Source organism: Notothenia rossii (assembly GCF_949606895.1).
Source record: "Notothenia rossii genome assembly, chromosome: 10".
Taxonomy (NCBI): Eukaryota; Metazoa; Chordata; class Actinopteri; order Perciformes; family Nototheniidae; genus Notothenia; species Notothenia rossii.
Window position 1 is genome coordinate 49,754,833 of NC_136908.1, and position 17,187 is coordinate 49,772,019.

Genomic DNA, 17,187 nt, shown 5'->3' on the forward strand with positions numbered 1-17,187 from the left:
ACTTCCTTTAATAGCAAGGAGTTGAAATATTTGTGTCGGACAAACACCTGGAACAACGGCCCTTTAGACGAACCTGAAGCACCAACAAATTCAACTGAGGTGTACAATTTATAATTGATGTCAGTTTTCTATTTGAATATGACTGCATTTCTTTCCACTGAGTAACAGTGAGAAGTCAGGAGTGAAAAGTCTTTCTCAGGAAGTGAACCTGAGAGCTTCCTGTTCTTTGTAGCTTGTTATTCTCATCCCTTCTGAACTCCCTTCCAAAGCTAATTGACCTTTACATTATTAACAAAAATGTAAAGGCTCAATGATGGCCGAGTGACCTCAGAATAAACTCTCTGGAAGGCACCTACCATCGGGTAAAGGATCTAACAATGCGTCCGGCGGCCGACCGTTAAATTGGCCGTTACATTTTTTTAGACTGGAGGTGAGAGAGACGAAATGTAGCTGCTATGTGTTAATGGTGGTGGTCTCCTGAGAGTTGGAAGCAGCCAGGCAGACCAGGGGCTGCATAATTATTTTCTAGTTTAATTCCAAGCCTCGGGCCCGTTTGACCACAGGAGAGGGGAAAGATAGGGTCTGTTTGTTAGATTAGGCGACTGAAGAGCCACTGCAGCTCAGCCTCAAGGACTGAGTCAAGGGAGAGCCAATGAGAAGGTGCTGCGTGTGTGTGCGTGTGTGTGCGTGTGTGTGTGCGTGTGCGTGTGTGTGTGTGTGTGCGTGTGTGCACTGAAAAAACGGAAATGTTGACTTCTATTAAATGTATTATATCAACATATTTAAGTAGGTAAGTTGAAAGCAATAATATTACGATTCAACTTAATATTATTAGGTATGTGAAAATGTTGACATATTCCAAGTCAACTTTATTGTCAATCTGTCAGTTTGTGTGTACAGACAGAGAGATCAAAATACCGTTTCCCACCATCCCGAATACAATAACAAAGATATATAAAAACATGTATTCAAATATGTATACACAATCAACCGACACATTTATACATATGCACACATTAAGACATAAATAAAAGCAAAACAAACAATATATACAAAATAACAGTGACTTCAACAAATTATAATAATCAATTTAATTAAAGTCAACGTTTCAGTGTGTGATGGGAGTGTGTGCCGGCTTTTTTAAATTCAGAATTTAGAGAAGATTCCTGTCAGTTTCCAACATGAGTGATGACACTTCACAGAGCCACAAGATGGATAGATGGATGGAAGCACAATTGAGAGTGAGTGTTCAGTGTGTGGATGTGAAGTGATGAGCCCGCCTCAGCATTCATTCAAACAGCTGTCACTCAAAGTGAAAAAATATGCCCTGGGTGCCATACTGCTGAATACATTCCACCACAAAATGGGGAATAACTCAAAGAGCAATGGCCACAATCACAAGCGTGACTTGACTAAATCCTTACCTTCATATGTTCCGCTCTCTAGCAGGGCTCCGCTTTTCTCCAATTCCACAAACCGGTCAACAGTCACGAAATTATAATCCACCCCCGGGACCTCTCCTTCCTTGGGCTGCCTGGTTGTGCCTGCAGGAGATAAGGGAGAAGAGTTAGAGCCGCTGGAGCTTCGAAAGCCTCATCACTGCTGGAAGAGAGGAGACTTAAAGTAGTCATTGTCAAGTGTTTTAGAGAAGATCGGAACGTACCAGAGCTGAAACACGCTGACCCTGCCCCAGCATTATTCATTAAGTGCCCTCTCTATTCCTTTATTTCCATTTCTAGCACAGAGTGTGGGGGGTGGGGGGGGGCGGGGGGGAGGCAAGGTACCATCACAGGAGCTAAGTGATGCAATTTGGACACCAAGAGGAGAAATCAAGTCAATTTGCATGGCAGCAAGACAGGGAATCCCTGACAGGAGCGGCTGTTCTGCCAGCCACACAGGACTGAAGGAAATACTTTACCCTGTAAAAGCAGCATTTGAAATAACTCACTATCATCTCTCCTTCAGTCACTAAAACAATGCGTGTCAGAGTATTTATGAGGTGAAACTGAGGTACAAACGACTTCCTAAATACTTCCTCATCACCGTGTGCTAATTAGACTTGTTAAAAGTGATCCCGGCTGTGATAACAGGCAGGCACTCTACCCCCGAGGTGTGGAATGGGTTTTTCACATCTGAGCGAGGGTTGTTCACACTAAAAGAGGAGCCCGTAAAACGCACTTGTTAGACGCTCACTGCAGCATATAAAGTATCCATCTGTGTGTTTTAAAGTTAGCAGGGGAGCCACTGCGCCGCTGATCACCCCTGGTTGGTGGTGTGTAGTGATTTGACTTTAAATGGCTAAGTGAAAAGGCTCCTGCATCACTACATAAGGCTGGAACAAAGCCCGGACAGTGCAGTCATTGGGACAGGAAGAACAAGGAGTTACTTCCAAATGTTACGTACTAAATTAACTATCAAACTACCTTAAAGTACACAAAGAAAAGTCATCATAAAGTAGCTGTTCCTGAAACTAACCTTTGGTGCAAACAGGGTTTTATTAAAAGGTCAGGTATGCGGGAAAGTAACTAGCTTGTAAGACTTGTAGGAAGTGTTAGAAATGGTTTCAAATTGACACATTGTGGAGTGGAAAGGCAATTTCAGGTTGTTTGTTTCGTAAAGTTACAAAAGATTGTCAGAAAATAGCTACTGTCATTTTGAAGTATCTCGATAGTGGTTCTGAATCTGTACCACTTTTGACAAGTGCTCCTGAAGAGTTGTGCGTGACAATGTTAAGAGTGCACTGTGGTATTTTTTCAATGAACTACTTTAGACGGCAAAAATGTTCATGCACAACCTTCATAAAGAAGGATTTAGGAATCATTGTTCACTAGCTTTTGGTCACTGCTGTGCAAATCTTTGAACAATGCTGTCACAGCCACAACAATCCCAGCATCAACCAGCAGAAGAGGTTTGCCGTATTATACATTAAGGTGGAGTGATGTCTAGATAAAAACAATTGTCACTTCTGAGCTGAAGCAGCCTTTAAAAAGAAGAGGTCTCAATTTAAGAAATTGGGATGAATCCAAACAAGGTCATTAAGCTGCTTGCCAAGTCGTTCCAAAGTTGTCTTGGTAATATGCTGATAAATTGGTCGTTAAATCCAGAGAATAGAACAAAAAAATGCTTTTTAATTGGCTCATCAGTTATTAAATGCCACAGTTGAAGGATGGTTTATCTTTTCCATTTGTCTGAAAGTAGACTTTCTTTATCAAGCAATCAAGTTGTCCAACATGCCTTTCATTTGGAATCAAGCAGCACCCTGTATGCACTTATTTAAACCTCCAGGCCCAAAGTAACAGTTGACAACCTTCAGAGCTAAAACATCAAACTGGAACCTGCTGGCTGCGTAATTTGTAAGAGATTATAAAAGCACATGAGCAGCAGGGTGAAATGTGTAAAGTGTGTGTGTGTGTGTGTGTGTGTGTGTGTGTGTGTGTGTGTGTGGCACCTCCAGCGGAGAGTTTCTTGATTGTGTTTGTCTGCATGAGGGCATGTGTACCCGTCAGATTAGCCTCCCTCCCAGGCAGAGCTACACACACACACACACACACATTTCAAAGAGGACCTTTGATGTTGCAGAACTATATTTAGCAGCATCTTCTGCCGGGGACTTCTCTCGGGTGACAATTTCTAAAAGGAGGAAACCGCAATACCTCTCAATTTTTGGTCCTTTGTATATAGGTCATGATCCTGTAGTGCAATTCTGCGATTCTCAACCTCAGTAAAGTGCAGCAGTAATCATCTTGGATACTTTTAGGAAGGTGTATCATTATTTACAATGCCTTGATTACAGCAAATTGAGAATCTCATTAAGGATAAATACTGCATCCATCTTTTTGACAGCCTAAAGGAGTTAGCATTCTCCTCAGGTGTGCTTCTGGATTTGAGCCATTTCAGAGTGTGGGAAGCACTAAGCATAATAAGTTTTATAGCACAAGCACCTTCCCATCTTTCATTTCATTTCATCGTTCATTTGAAAAGGGGCAATGCACATTGATGAACACACAAACAAATAATGCTTCAAGTGTAAATATGCCGGATTTGAGCTTTGAGCTCATTTCTATCCGTAGTCCCTCACATACAACATTTAAGGACATGACATTTATATACATAGCAAAAGTAAAGTCCATGTAAACATTTATAAATAAAACATACTTTTAAAAGACTTAAAATGGTAAAAACTCAAGAAATTGTGTTTTTCCAGGATGGTACAGTGGTGGTATGAATATGGCTTTCTGTCAAACACCTTGATAGCTCTCTTTAGCTGTTCTATGGGTTTCAGGTTTGTGGCACAAGCAAACGACCAGTTTGTAAAACAGTATTCAATGTGGGATAGAATCATACAGTGGAGGTATGACTTTGCAGCATTGACAGTTAAGAAGGGTCTGATTTGTTTAATATTTTGCAAGTTGAATTTAATAGTATTGGATACTGTCTTAATATGTTTCTTAAAAGTCAAGTTCGATTCCAGTATGACTCCAAGATACTTGAACTGGGAGACTAGTTCTATTTCTGCTCCGTTTAAAAACACATTGGATCCTTCGATTTTGACTGGTCGTTTACTGAATCTGTCAGCTTCATGTTAGTTTGGAGACAGAGTGAGACAGAGAACTAAAGAAAAGAGAGAAAGATCAAAAGATCAAATAGATTTTATGTTTATGTTTATTAAGGATCCCCATTAGCTTTCGCTCTCGACAAAAGCTACTCTTCCTGGGGTCCTTAAAACAATACAACAATAATACAACAATAATACAGCAACATTTAGGACATAAGTCCTGACATCATTAACATCATTAAAAACATCATCAACAACATGCGATCAAATTCAATTAGGGTTCACAGCTCACAAAGGTACATGGTCATAAGTAGATGGCCCTTCAATCTCTTCTTGAAAGAGGCTCTGGACTCTATTTCCGCAATGAGTTCCATTCCTTTATATTTCTATAAGACACAGAAGACTTCAGGAGATTTGTCCTGGGTTTAGGTGCCAGTAGATGGCCTGATGCAGCTTGTCTGGTCTTATAGTCATGCTCGTCTCTTTTGTAAACTATTTGATCATAAAAATACAGTGGTTTTTTGCTAAATTGGACATTTAAAAAAAAAGTGATAACACGAGATTGCAGACGTTTCTTAACTGGAAGCCATGATAGGTTTCTATGCATAACTCCAATATGAGTGTGCTTCGAACAGTGGAGAGCTAGTCTGGCAGCCTTGTTTTGAGCTATTTGTAATTTCTGTAAATGTGTTTTTGCTGCTGATGACCATATGACCGGACAGTACTCAAGATGTGACAAAACCAGAGACTGAATGACTTGTTTTCAAGATTGAATCAGTATCAAGCTAGATTTACAATTTTGCGTGAGAAATATATGGTATGGCAATGAAGCCTATTCACGCTGGAAAAGTAACTACATTCAAGCTATGGTTGGTTCACAGTTGCAAGCTTGTTGTTTATCTTTTTCAGGGGGTAGTAAAGATGTCAGAAGATGATGGATAAATTAATACATTCTAGATGTGTCAAGACCATAGACTGGTCGAGACCCTAAATGATTTTTTCTCAACCCATTTCTGAAAACGATGCTCTTAATGTCATGAAAACATTCAGTTCCTTAGTGTAGTCCAGCTGTTACTGATGTCATTACAATAGTTTGTTTTTTAGTGAGCAAACCTTTCCATTGTCACTCTATATTATGTAGAACATAAAAGAATGCAAGACAGTACCTCTGGGGTGCACTGCAATACAAATTGTGACACAAATTGCTATCAACAGATGAAATCCGACGCTACAAATCAATTCCTACGCTAGAGGCATCTTCTGCCGTACACCATTAAACAGAAGTATAAATCTCCCTTTAAACCACAGACAACAAACAGATCACAACAATGAATAGTGAAGGAGTGGAAAACAGGTGATTTTTCCTTTGTTGCAACTCCGCAGGAAATATTCATGGTAACTATTTCTTGTTCTAGCCAAGACAGAAAAAGGCCAAGACAGAAAAAGGCCATGAAAAGACAGAAAGAGAGCAATTCAGCCATTCAGGTTGAGATAGTAAGAGTAAGAGGCAGAAACAGGGATGCATGAAGGGCGGCAGCACGTGTAATGGGTGAGAGAGCAGCTTAAGTTGTAGCGTGGGCTGACTCTCTCGTATCCTTTAGCCACCCTGTTGTTCTCCAGTACGTCCTCGAAGCCCGATTCAACTCCACAACCACAGGCTTAAGGTCCCACTCTCTTGTACGGCTGAGTACCATTACCCGGCCCCAAGGTCACAGCTAACACCTGTAGTGGTTTCATACCGGGAGTAGTGCTTCTACAGAATACATTAAAATTGCTCTAAGTTATCACTATGTTACTAAAACACACTGTACTTAATGCATGAACTCTATGCTCGGCTCCACATTTGCACATCAGGGTAAAAACCCAATAACCTGAACACAGTGTGAACCTGAGATAACTGTAGGCAATATGAAACAGGCTCAACAGGGACCCAGACAATCAGTGGACAGCAGAAACATTGGCCTCTATCTGAAACAAAGGATTGTATATCCAGAGAATATCCCGAGGCATCACAGTGAGAGATATGTATTCATGGCCAGTCAAAGGGTGTGTGGAAACCCTGAGGAAACGGTTATACCATGAGCATTTAAACTAATCATTGTTATACAGTTAGCAGCGTGTAAAGCAATCGAAACAAAAGAGAAAGTATATCAGAAGTGACACAAACCTTTGTCTCGAATGTATTGGTTGTACTGAATGGGAGCATATGTAGTGCAATGCCCTTTCACTAAATATAGATGGAGATAAAGAACCTAATCCATGACAAATAACCAGAGATATGATGGAGTCGCACTTTCGCAAGGATGAAAGGTAAGATAATTAGGAGAAAGACAGAATGTCAGGTCGTCCTGACTGAGGTTTGCTTACATGATATCTTATTTCAAAGCATGGAGCAGCTGAATGGGACCGAAATGGCCTGATTTGAAAACATCAATGCTACAAGAGACTATCTGGATTTCCTAGAAATGTTGATGGTAGTCTCGCTCTAGGAAGGGCATTGTCACTTCACAACTTTGGTTTAAAATGACTCAAAAGAGTCCTTGAACGCACCGCGGCCCCTCTTGCGGGGCTGTGAGCCTTCGCATTAACGCTGTGTTTCACATTAACAGTGAAATGCATTACTCTGAGCTACACCAGGTGTGTTTTCTGAAAACAACACGCCGGCTTATAGCGTCTCTGAACCAGCACAGTGCTTTGACAGCACTTTCTGCGGTTTATTCCACTCACGCACACGACCACCTGCTGCTTCCTTTACTGGAGTCACAGCGGGGCGGCGAGTGTGGGACAGTGTTCTCTCCTCTGAGGATGAGCAAGAAGCAGCATAGGCCAAGCTGCGACTTCTCCTCATCCACGTGACCGAGGAAATAGATCCAAAGAGCCCTCCCGTAGACACGGGGGCTCCCAGGAGATCATCAGGGTCTTTGTTTTGGAAAGTGCCATGCGGCGTGATCCCACTATGGCCAGGGACATCACACAGCCACACCGTGGACCAGGATACCAATTTGGCAGATGCTGCAGCCAAATAATCGCTCTGATTCGGTGAGGTGGGGGCATCTTGCGGAAGAGCAATCAGCGAGACGCCCAACACACCCGTGTTTATTTGCAGCCGCCCTGTCACGCGGCAGCGGTTCTCTGCCCAGCCTGCTGTCTGTGGGAGCAGATGGGCTGCCACGCCATGGTCACCACCAGGGGAAAGTCCAGGCGGACAGACCTGGACTTCCATGGACGTCGGACCGGAAGTACCGACAACGAGAAGTCCTTGTCATCCTCCTCCCTGGCAAACGGAGCCATTCGCCCCGCTGGAATGGCGAACGTGAATGGCACCGCCTCTGCCATATCCTGGTCCCCCAAACACTCGAAGCAGAGGTGGTGGGGATCGGCGCCCGCTATTAAGCCAGGGCACGAAGGACAGGCCCGGGTCTCTAGAAGTGGAGACTCCATGAAGGTATGATAACTTATTTCTTCTTCTTTCAAACGTTTTACGGTCCTCTGTCAGGTGTGGATGACAGTCAGGAGGCGTGGCCGCCTTATGTGCTGTGTGCCTGCCCGCGCATTCAGCTCGCCCTGATTGTCCGGCTATGTTTATACAAACTCAGTAGCCTCATCCCAATACCCCTCCTCGACTCCTCCTTTCCCTAAATCGCGTCCCTTCCTTGCATCTTAGCTCCGCCTCCGTAAGATGCGAGCGAGAGACACGAGGAGGTGACGCGAGGACAGAGGAGTCCTCAGGTATTAATTGGGATGTCCTCGTTCACTCAAACGTTACTCTTAAACGACGTCTGTTAATGATGACAGCTGTATCCCCTCTCATCGGGCTTAACTGAATAACCCTTTAGAATCGGCCCATTTGTTGTTAAATATTTATTTAAATGAATGAATCTTTCTCTTGTTAGTCAAGGAATTCAATGTATGATGGTTGGTCCTGCTTTTGTGTTCCGTTTTGGTGTAAAATGTAGCCTACGTTTAAATAAAAATATAATTATAGTAATGTGGAAGCCTTTTAGAAATGAATTGCACATAATAATTCCCACCGAGCCGTGAGCACTTTATGTGACGCTTTTCCACTCATCTTCCAGTTGTGGGTTTTCCTCTGTTGAAATTGACCAGCTGTGAAGGTGGGGGCGGGGCTTTTATACGCGAGTAGTGAAAACACTTTTGCGTAGTCTGCTCGCGTGTATCCTCCCTTTCGTCTCCTCCCGAACCCCTCCTCGACTCCTCCGTGTGCATTTCAGCTATTGGGACGTCCTTCAAAATGGCGTGTCTTGATCGATCTCCGGGTCAAGTCCCGGAGGAGGGGAAGAGAGGAGTCGAGGAGGGGTATTGGGATGAGGCTAGTGTGTAAACGCTCGCATATCATTGATGAGAGTAGTACCCATAGAGTTCAGTAGAGGGCGGAGCCTGTGTGAGATATAACAACCAGAGCATCAATATATTTTTAGTGTCATCGCTGTAGCTCTGGGTAGACATTAACGTCAAGCAGCTTGTTGGCATTGTTAAGTTAATGCCTTGCCTCTGGATAATAAAAATACACAGCAATTACAGGCCTTGTTAGCCCTTCAGTGCTTGTCTTTAAATCGGTTTATATATATATATATATATATATATATATATATATATATATATTATATATATATATATATATTATATATGTTGTACACGGCCTCATCTTCCACTTATAGTAAATTGGATAAAAGTGTCATCTAAATGAAATGAAATGTAAACTTCCAATGTTAATGTTTTCAAACTAAGAGGTGTTTGAGAATAGTTTTTGTGTCAGAACATAAATATGCCATAACAAAACAACAAAAAGGTACATTACCCAATAGTAGGCCATTTCATTATTGTCACATCCGTACCGACAGCGTTTAGAAATGAGAGGGTATTGAGTCTATTAGAGTTGGCGATGACAAATTACTTCAGAGACTGACTTATTGGTTTTTATAATTTGATGCTTTGGTGTATCGAGGTCTTAATGAGAAAATACATTTCAGACTATTTTGAAAACAGGCTTACTCTATTGTTATGATTAGAATAATTAATTTGACTATCACACAATTATTGTATAATATGCCTCCTAGCCACTAATTTTCTTTATAAGGGATAATGGCATTCCACTCAGGTTGCCTCCTCTTTCCAGCCAAGACCGGAGGAAGATCTATAGTCAGCTCCTTATGTCGATTTTTACTTTGATATGATCTAAATTAATGGACATTTTACTAAATCCTATGCTTGGTGCAAGTGTGCCTTAAGCAAGTCAAGAAGCTTGCCTTTCTCTATATCCGTTGTCTCTACATTCTACTCTGCAATTATGTCATCCAGCGATTCAGTTGCAGTCCTTTCCACACAATCTCAGTTGTGTCAAAGTAATGGTTCTCTAGCTTATCTGGTTGGATTTATGTTTGACTTTTAAGTACAAAAAACATAAATAGCCCCTAAAGCTTTTAACATCCTGTTGCCAAAAAACAATTCTTTGCTACTGACAAAGTGAAAATACTATAAAGTTCAGGTGCATTAGTCCTTTTTGTGGTTTGTGTGTAAAATGTCTTTAAAAGCATATATATTGCAACAAACGGCTTTTGGCAGTGTTCACCACCCCTTTTAATACTGTTATAAGAGCCCAGTGTTCTGGACAATTGCCAGCGGACGGATGTAAAAGGAAGGTCCTGCTCTTTTTATGTCCTAAACCCTCTGTTATGACGGGCCATGACTGTGTCAGCACAGCCCATTGTAACCACACTAATCTAGCCATTAGCCAATTAGGAAGTGACGGGCAGCTGTAATGCCATTGCATTAGAAGGATGGATTAGTTTCGGCCATTCAGCGCCTGCCTGCCGCCTGTGTGCAAAAGGACTGGTGGAGGACAGCGAACCACCACACCATCTAAAGCCGCTTTCACTGCACTTTGCCCAAAGACAGCAAGTGTGACCATGCAGTTATTCACAGTTTTCACCAATGAGTCTTAATCAACTGTGATCAGGCACGTGCAGGGGATTTTAGAGGAGCAGGGGCTCAAATTAATAAAAGAGCAAGCTGGCGATTTTTGTTACTTTTAAATACATATATGTCTGGGAAAGCTACTTTTGTGACAGCTTTAAGGGATATTAAAATGTATGTATTGTAAACAATCCCATGGGGTTGCTTCAAACACTGCTACAACATGACAGTTAATTAATGATACATGAAAACTCAATTCTTCTCACATGTTAACTAGCCGAATCCTTCACAAGACCTCTGACTGACACAAGATCAGTGATCTGACCAAGATGTACTTCCTCTCTTGCCTCCATATTTCTCTTACCGCATTAAGAAGATGCTTATATTGTACGACTAAGATACTTTGTGCCCAATAATTAGTTTAATATAATTCACACAAGGCACACAATTATAAAAAAAAACACATAAGCTTTGGAAAGGGTGTCATTGCAAAGGCTAATATTTTTGTTTTGTTTTATGTAAGATCATGTTATTGATTTGTTAAAAAAGAAAACTGAGAAAGGTAACTTCTCTAATAGGAGGGCAACAGGGCAGGTGCTCGAGCCCCTTTCGAGGTCCATCTGTGAATGTGCCTGACTGTAATTATATATCCTTATATAAAGTCTATTGAGCAGGGAGTGTAGAAGAGGGCTGCTGTTTTTACTGAGCTATAAGTGAAAGTTCATATCTATGTAGTTGTGTTTTTGTTTTGCTTCTTTGGGAAGGCTCAAAACCTCAATTTGAGTTCTTGACCAGAGATCAGTCAGTTTCTCGCTCCCACCCCACTAAATGAGTTTTCAGGTTCATTCAAGTTCAGAGAGAATGACTCTGTGCTGCTCCCCTGGTTATTGACATCCTGTAATGCGGGATAGATTGGTGAAACCCTGCCAGTGGACCACGCTCGCCCTGCATGTCCGCCAGCCGCCGCCGCCGCCCACCCCCTGAATTCCATGAATAGCTCTGCCCTCCAGGAGGTATGGGTGCACCGTCTGCAACACAGCCAGAGGTATTGATTACTCCATCCTCTCCCCAGGGACAGAACAGAGGTAGAGCTGAGTGGAGAGGGCTGACCGAGAGATAGTGAAGTAGTAAAAGTTGGAATAAATAGCTAGAACTTTTATAGAGGCCAGTATTTTTTATTCTTCTTAAAAAGTTAAAAGGTATTAATGTTCTGGCCAAAGGGATAAGAACACATTTTGCATACTACATATACATCAAGCATTGTAACGCAATCACTCCGGAAGCAGATATATCACCACGACATTCACAAAGTGCCCACTAAATAATGTATTTAAATGGTCATTAAAGAGACAAACTAGCCTAGACGTAAAGTGGAGAAACTGTAATATATCTTACATCTTTTCTAAGACTCAACAAATCAGTTTTATTTCCGTTTCCTCTGAGCAAATGATCCCTAGGGTTTTATGCACTGCAAAACATTGTGCATGATATTCCCTCTGCAACCGTTTCAGGTTGCTTTTTATCTCACAGTTTCCAAAGTTCACTGCCTGGCAAATTCTGCAATAATGCTTTTGTTCAAACAATATCTCCCGTTGAGCATTTTCCAATTAATAGTGCTCCATATCGGAAACAGCAATTCATCCTCTAATCCTCCTGTAAGCAAGGCACTCTTATATATAAATAATATATTACACAGTTGCATAGATCATCATAGTTGTTGAATTACAGGGACACTGTTACTGCTCATGTAAGAAGATCAAGAAGGGCGGCTTGAAATCTAATTTATTCAAACACATAAGCCAGAGCGTAAGCCTCAAATCCTACCAAACTACATCAAGTGAGGGAAGGAAGCATCTGATAATATAAAATACCCTGTCGAAATGTGATAAGACTTCCCTGTAAATTGGAAGTTAAATTATGTAAACACTTACAGATAATATGTTCAGCAGGTCTGACATTTCAACTCGGAGTTTAATAACTTATGAATAAGTAAAAGCAATTATTTCAGTCACTTTATAAGATAGAAATGATCATTTGTAGTCATGCAAGTTAACTTGATATAAAAAAGTATCTGATTACCTTCCACATAAATCACATGCAAATCCTATCATTTGCATCCACGTTAACTGGCATGCAGTCTCCTTTAATGTCTTTGTTAGCGGGTGGCTACATTTCTTAGCACATTAGCACCCCTGGCTGTTAATCAGTGGAGTGGCGAGAGAGCAGAAATGTGTCTCAAGGTGCTGCATGATTGTGCGGAATAGAAAATAAATGACGACACGCAAAAAAAACCTTCTAATTATTAAGCTTCAGTCATTTTCGCGGATAAATGTATGTAAAAAGCGACAAAAAACGAAAAGTCTTCGCTAGAAAAGCATGGTTTTAATCATTTATTCTCAATTAAGTTAGGGGGAGCAGAGAGAAACAAAAAAGGATGCAGATTGGAACTTTCTGGAGCCAAAACTATTAGTCAACTGACAGAAAAATTAATCAACATAAATAGATACATCATTGAATGTTGGTTGGCTTTTTGAAAATGGGCGTTTCTTACGTTTTTGAACAAAATAAACTGGTAATTGATTCATCTTAAAAATAAAGGCACATTGCATCAAAACCAAATATCTAGTTACGGTTGCGGGTATACTCCGGATACCAAAATATGCAGGCACAAAGGCAGAAGAATTTAAGATATCTTCCATATGCTCTCGTTAATGGCCATGAGATGACACTTTAATCTGAAACTGTTGATGCTGAGGGAATACTAAGTGCCAAGCTCAGTGCAAATGTTACTCTGAAGCAAGTCAAACACTTAAGAGAGTGATAAAGAATACCGAGTCCCTGATAGCGCCAGATTAGCACTATTGATTAAGTGCTGAATCAAACATATTTTGGGCAAAATGTTGCAGTGAATCCTAAAGTTGGCTATACTCAGTAAGCCTGACAGGCGTGAATGAATATACAGATGATGTAGTATGCAGCCAAGATATATTGACACAGAGTAAAAACAACCTACCCCTACACAGGGATGTCATCATGATATCTGTTATCATTGAGAAGTGAACCAGAGCTTCTCTATCCTCGCTTCTGTCTCTTTCTCTCTCGTGGGAAGATGTGAATGGCTCCTTTCATCGCATCTCAAGCTCTCTGTGTGTCTTTTTGCTCCTCCAGCATGACACTAAAAAAGATCGCCTTTGGTCCTGCTCCGCATCCCAACGTCCATGGGAATCAAAGTCCTCATATTTGCAAAGCAGGGAAAAGAATGTTGAAATAAAGAAAATTCAGAGCCGTGAAGGATGATCTTGACAGGCAGGCAGCAGCTGAATCGAGAGTTAACGCTGAACAACTTTAATCTATAGAGATCCCCTCGAAAATATAAGAGAAATCACAAGCAGAGTGTTTCATTTTCTCATAAGATACTCCAATTTCTCTCTGAATCCCAGGAGGATTGCAGCACGCACACACGAGCAGGTACAAAGACAGGAGGAGAAGAAGAGGGATGAGAAAGAGGAGGCAGAGATATAGAGAGATGAAGGGAAAGCTGATGTCATCTGTCTGGATATGTGGCCCTGAGGGTGTGTGTGCAGTGATCAGGGATGTGAACGTGTTGCTTTGTCAGCCTAATCCCCCCCCCCCCCCCCCCCAGCCAGGGCCACGCCGGTCACATTACCACCCAATGACACAATCTGTTTTTTGAGGATGGCTTTCATTCATTTGTAACGCCACATCACGCAGCCCCAGGCCTCAGAACAACAACTTAACGTGTGTCCCATCAACCTCCAATTGAACTCTGCTCTCCATCCAACACCACCCACCCTCGCAGTCCTCCATGTGCAACGTCCGGAGAGCCAATTTATGTGTTTCCAGGAACCTCTCTGGATCAAGCGAGGGATTTTGAACCCACATCCCGACGGGTCGGAGAGGCTGGAATAATCATCACATTCGGGCGGTGGTAATCACCTCATACTGAGACCTCTGGCTCTTTAATACCAGGAGCTAAGCTATCTCATACTGCCATCACCTCTGCCCCCGTCTGCTATTGGACCACAGCGGCTCTGAGTGTGTGTGTGTGTGTGTGTGTGTGTGTGTGTGTGTGTGTGTGTGTGTGTGTGTGTGTGTGTGTGTGTGTGTTAAATGTCTTTAAAAGCTCTTTGAAAGGCCTATCTCTACTTTTAGAGTGACAGAAGATCACTATTACAGGAATATGCCACCAATCACGCATTGTTAAATGTGTGTCAATTTCATCCGTTTGTGTGGCCATTTTTCATTGATGTAGCTAGCTTTATAGAAATATGATGTCATCTTTTTATTTCCTGCCTACTAATCTCTTAGAATTACATTTAGATCTATTCCAATCTCATTGCGGATGTGCACTGTGATTGATGCGATGTCCTGTAACATCTTTATGAATAGAAAAAACTATTTGAAATGTTTAGTCTATATGTATAAAGATTGTCCCAATGCAAATAGCAAATACAGGAACATGTTAGCATTCCAGAAAAATGTGTGCCTTTTAATTATACAAACAAATCAATAGATTTGCAAGAAAAAACAACAGAAAGACATTTGTGTTACCCTCATCGTTTGTCATATATCCATTTGTGATCAAAATCATGTACATTTGTAGTATCAGAACTTCCGCACCATTTAAATTATATAAGTATAAACCGTAAATGTGTTGTCTCAAGTTTGGGTCATAATGCTATATATACTGTACATAGTGTGTTTGAGCAAATCTGCAACAAGAAAAGTATGACCTAGCCAATTTACATTGCAACCATAACAAACATACAAGGAATAAATAAAATGCCCATATTTGACAATTATTTGGGCACATAAATCAAAGTAGGAGCAGTGAGAAGAGATAAAAAGCCTGTATTTGTTCGCCCTTGCGTGTTGCACCAAGCGTCCCCTGCATTGCAATTAAAGTCACAGTGAGGAGAACGACCTCAGCCGGTGACCTTCTTTCTAACCAGAGTGCTGTTTGTGTATATTGTGTTGATGCACTGTGACTTAAAAAACTCTAATGATTGCACTTGTGTTAAACTAATTATAAAACTCAAGTGGCTCTACGGTGAACAACGTTGACACCTGAGAGAACCAGCATTGATTTTGTTGTCAGCGCTGCACTCATGGTATCAGCGTTTTTTCATCTAAAATTCATTCCGAACTTGTCAGAAGTAATTTTTTTCGAAGTATCCAAGCTCAACCATGAATAATGAATTTTAGTTCTTTTTTATTTTTTTTTATAAATGGCTGCCTATTATTCATGAATTCTATTCCCGTTACTTGCTCAAGGCGATTGGAAAAAAAAGTTCCTGGAAGCTTGCACAGTAACGTGCTGCACTCGGAGTAAACAATTGTTTGTGGAAAATGCCTCCATAAATAATAATGAAGGTGGTGTTTGGATAGCCTCTGAATGTGGACTGAAGGTTGGAGAGGAGTGAGGTGGTACGTCAGGAGAGGAAAGAACTTCACTGTGTTTCCACAAGAATAACAATGTTTTCTTTGAATTAAATAAGTCAATCAGTTACGGAGTGGAGTCATTTCTCTTCAAACAAACACAGCTATTAATTTACCCAGCATGAAGAGCAGAGGGGGAAACATACATTTGATATAACTGACTGCAGTGCCACATCAAATGATAGAAAAGTAATTATCAGTGATGGATTTTAAATGACTCATACAAATCATTTACATTGGCGCCAAGGCCAAACAATTATCTATCTTGATATATCTGTCATTTCCTGTCGCTAATGTTTTAAACTCAACTGGTTTTTGCTCTCTCACACTATTGAAAGGGAAGGTTGGTTTTGTATTGGTCTTTTTGTGTAGTACATTTTTATTCTGTTGCAGCTTAAAGCAACAGTCCAATCTTTTGGGAATATATATTTTATATTTTGGGTCCAAAGTTAGATGATAAATGATAAAACTCAGTTAGCTAGCTCATTAATGAAGCTAGCTCTAAAGTGCATTAATCAACAAGCTATATTTCATCTTTTAAATCTGTACACATTCCTTTGGAAACATGCCACTGGCCGGATAATAAGTGGCACTTGAAAGCCAGTTAAACCACAAATCATCCTTTGTACACTTATTATGAGGATTAAACAAACACCATATGAGAAGTTAATAAGTTAGCTTTAGTGTTGACAATACTGTAAGTTCAAGCCATGCTAGCTGTTTTCCTCTGCTTTTAATCTTTATGCCAACAGGTGATAGGGATGGGAGAAATGTCCATATTGACACCTTGTCAGTATTCGCTCAAATAATGCTGCTCTTGGACAATGTAGCACTATATCAATAAAGATGAATTCAATTACCTTAAAGGACCAATACAGTTATATTGGAGCTTTCAATATAACTACGCTGTGAAATGAAAAGGTTATAAAAGCTAAATAAATGTAAGATAGTTTATATGAGATGAACATTAAATAACTATAATTTACGTATCTGTCTCTGTTGCCCATGCCTTACTTCTGTGATCGTAATATTATAATCATTTATGTAAATTATGGAGTATATAGACCAGGGGTGGGCAAACTTTTTGGCTCGGGGGCCACTGTGAGTTTTACATTTGACAGACAGTCCGGGCCAGTAGCAGATCGGTAAAAAAATATTTAGCTGTCCACTCCTCATTATACACTCGGCACTCAATGTTGACTTTTCTTTTCTTTGGTCGACTCATTGTTACAGATGAA

General features: G+C 40.9%; 1 protein-coding gene across 11 annotated transcripts in view; it reads right to left on the bottom strand.

Annotated features, from left to right (window-relative positions):
• magi2a (membrane associated guanylate kinase, WW and PDZ domain containing 2a) overlaps positions 1-17,187 on the bottom strand; it is a 211,754-nt gene that overhangs the window by 68,503 nt on the left and 126,064 nt on the right. For all 11 annotated transcript variants that reach the window (XR_013803216.1, XM_079653965.1, XM_079653962.1 and 8 more), the window contains exon 3: positions 1,425-1,544. Coding sequence is in view for 10 of the 11 variants with exons in the window: in XM_079653965.1 (XP_079510091.1) it covers positions 1,425-1,544 (120 nt within the window). In the remaining variant the exon portion in view is untranslated. The remainder of the gene's footprint in view (positions 1-1,424; positions 1,545-17,187) is intronic.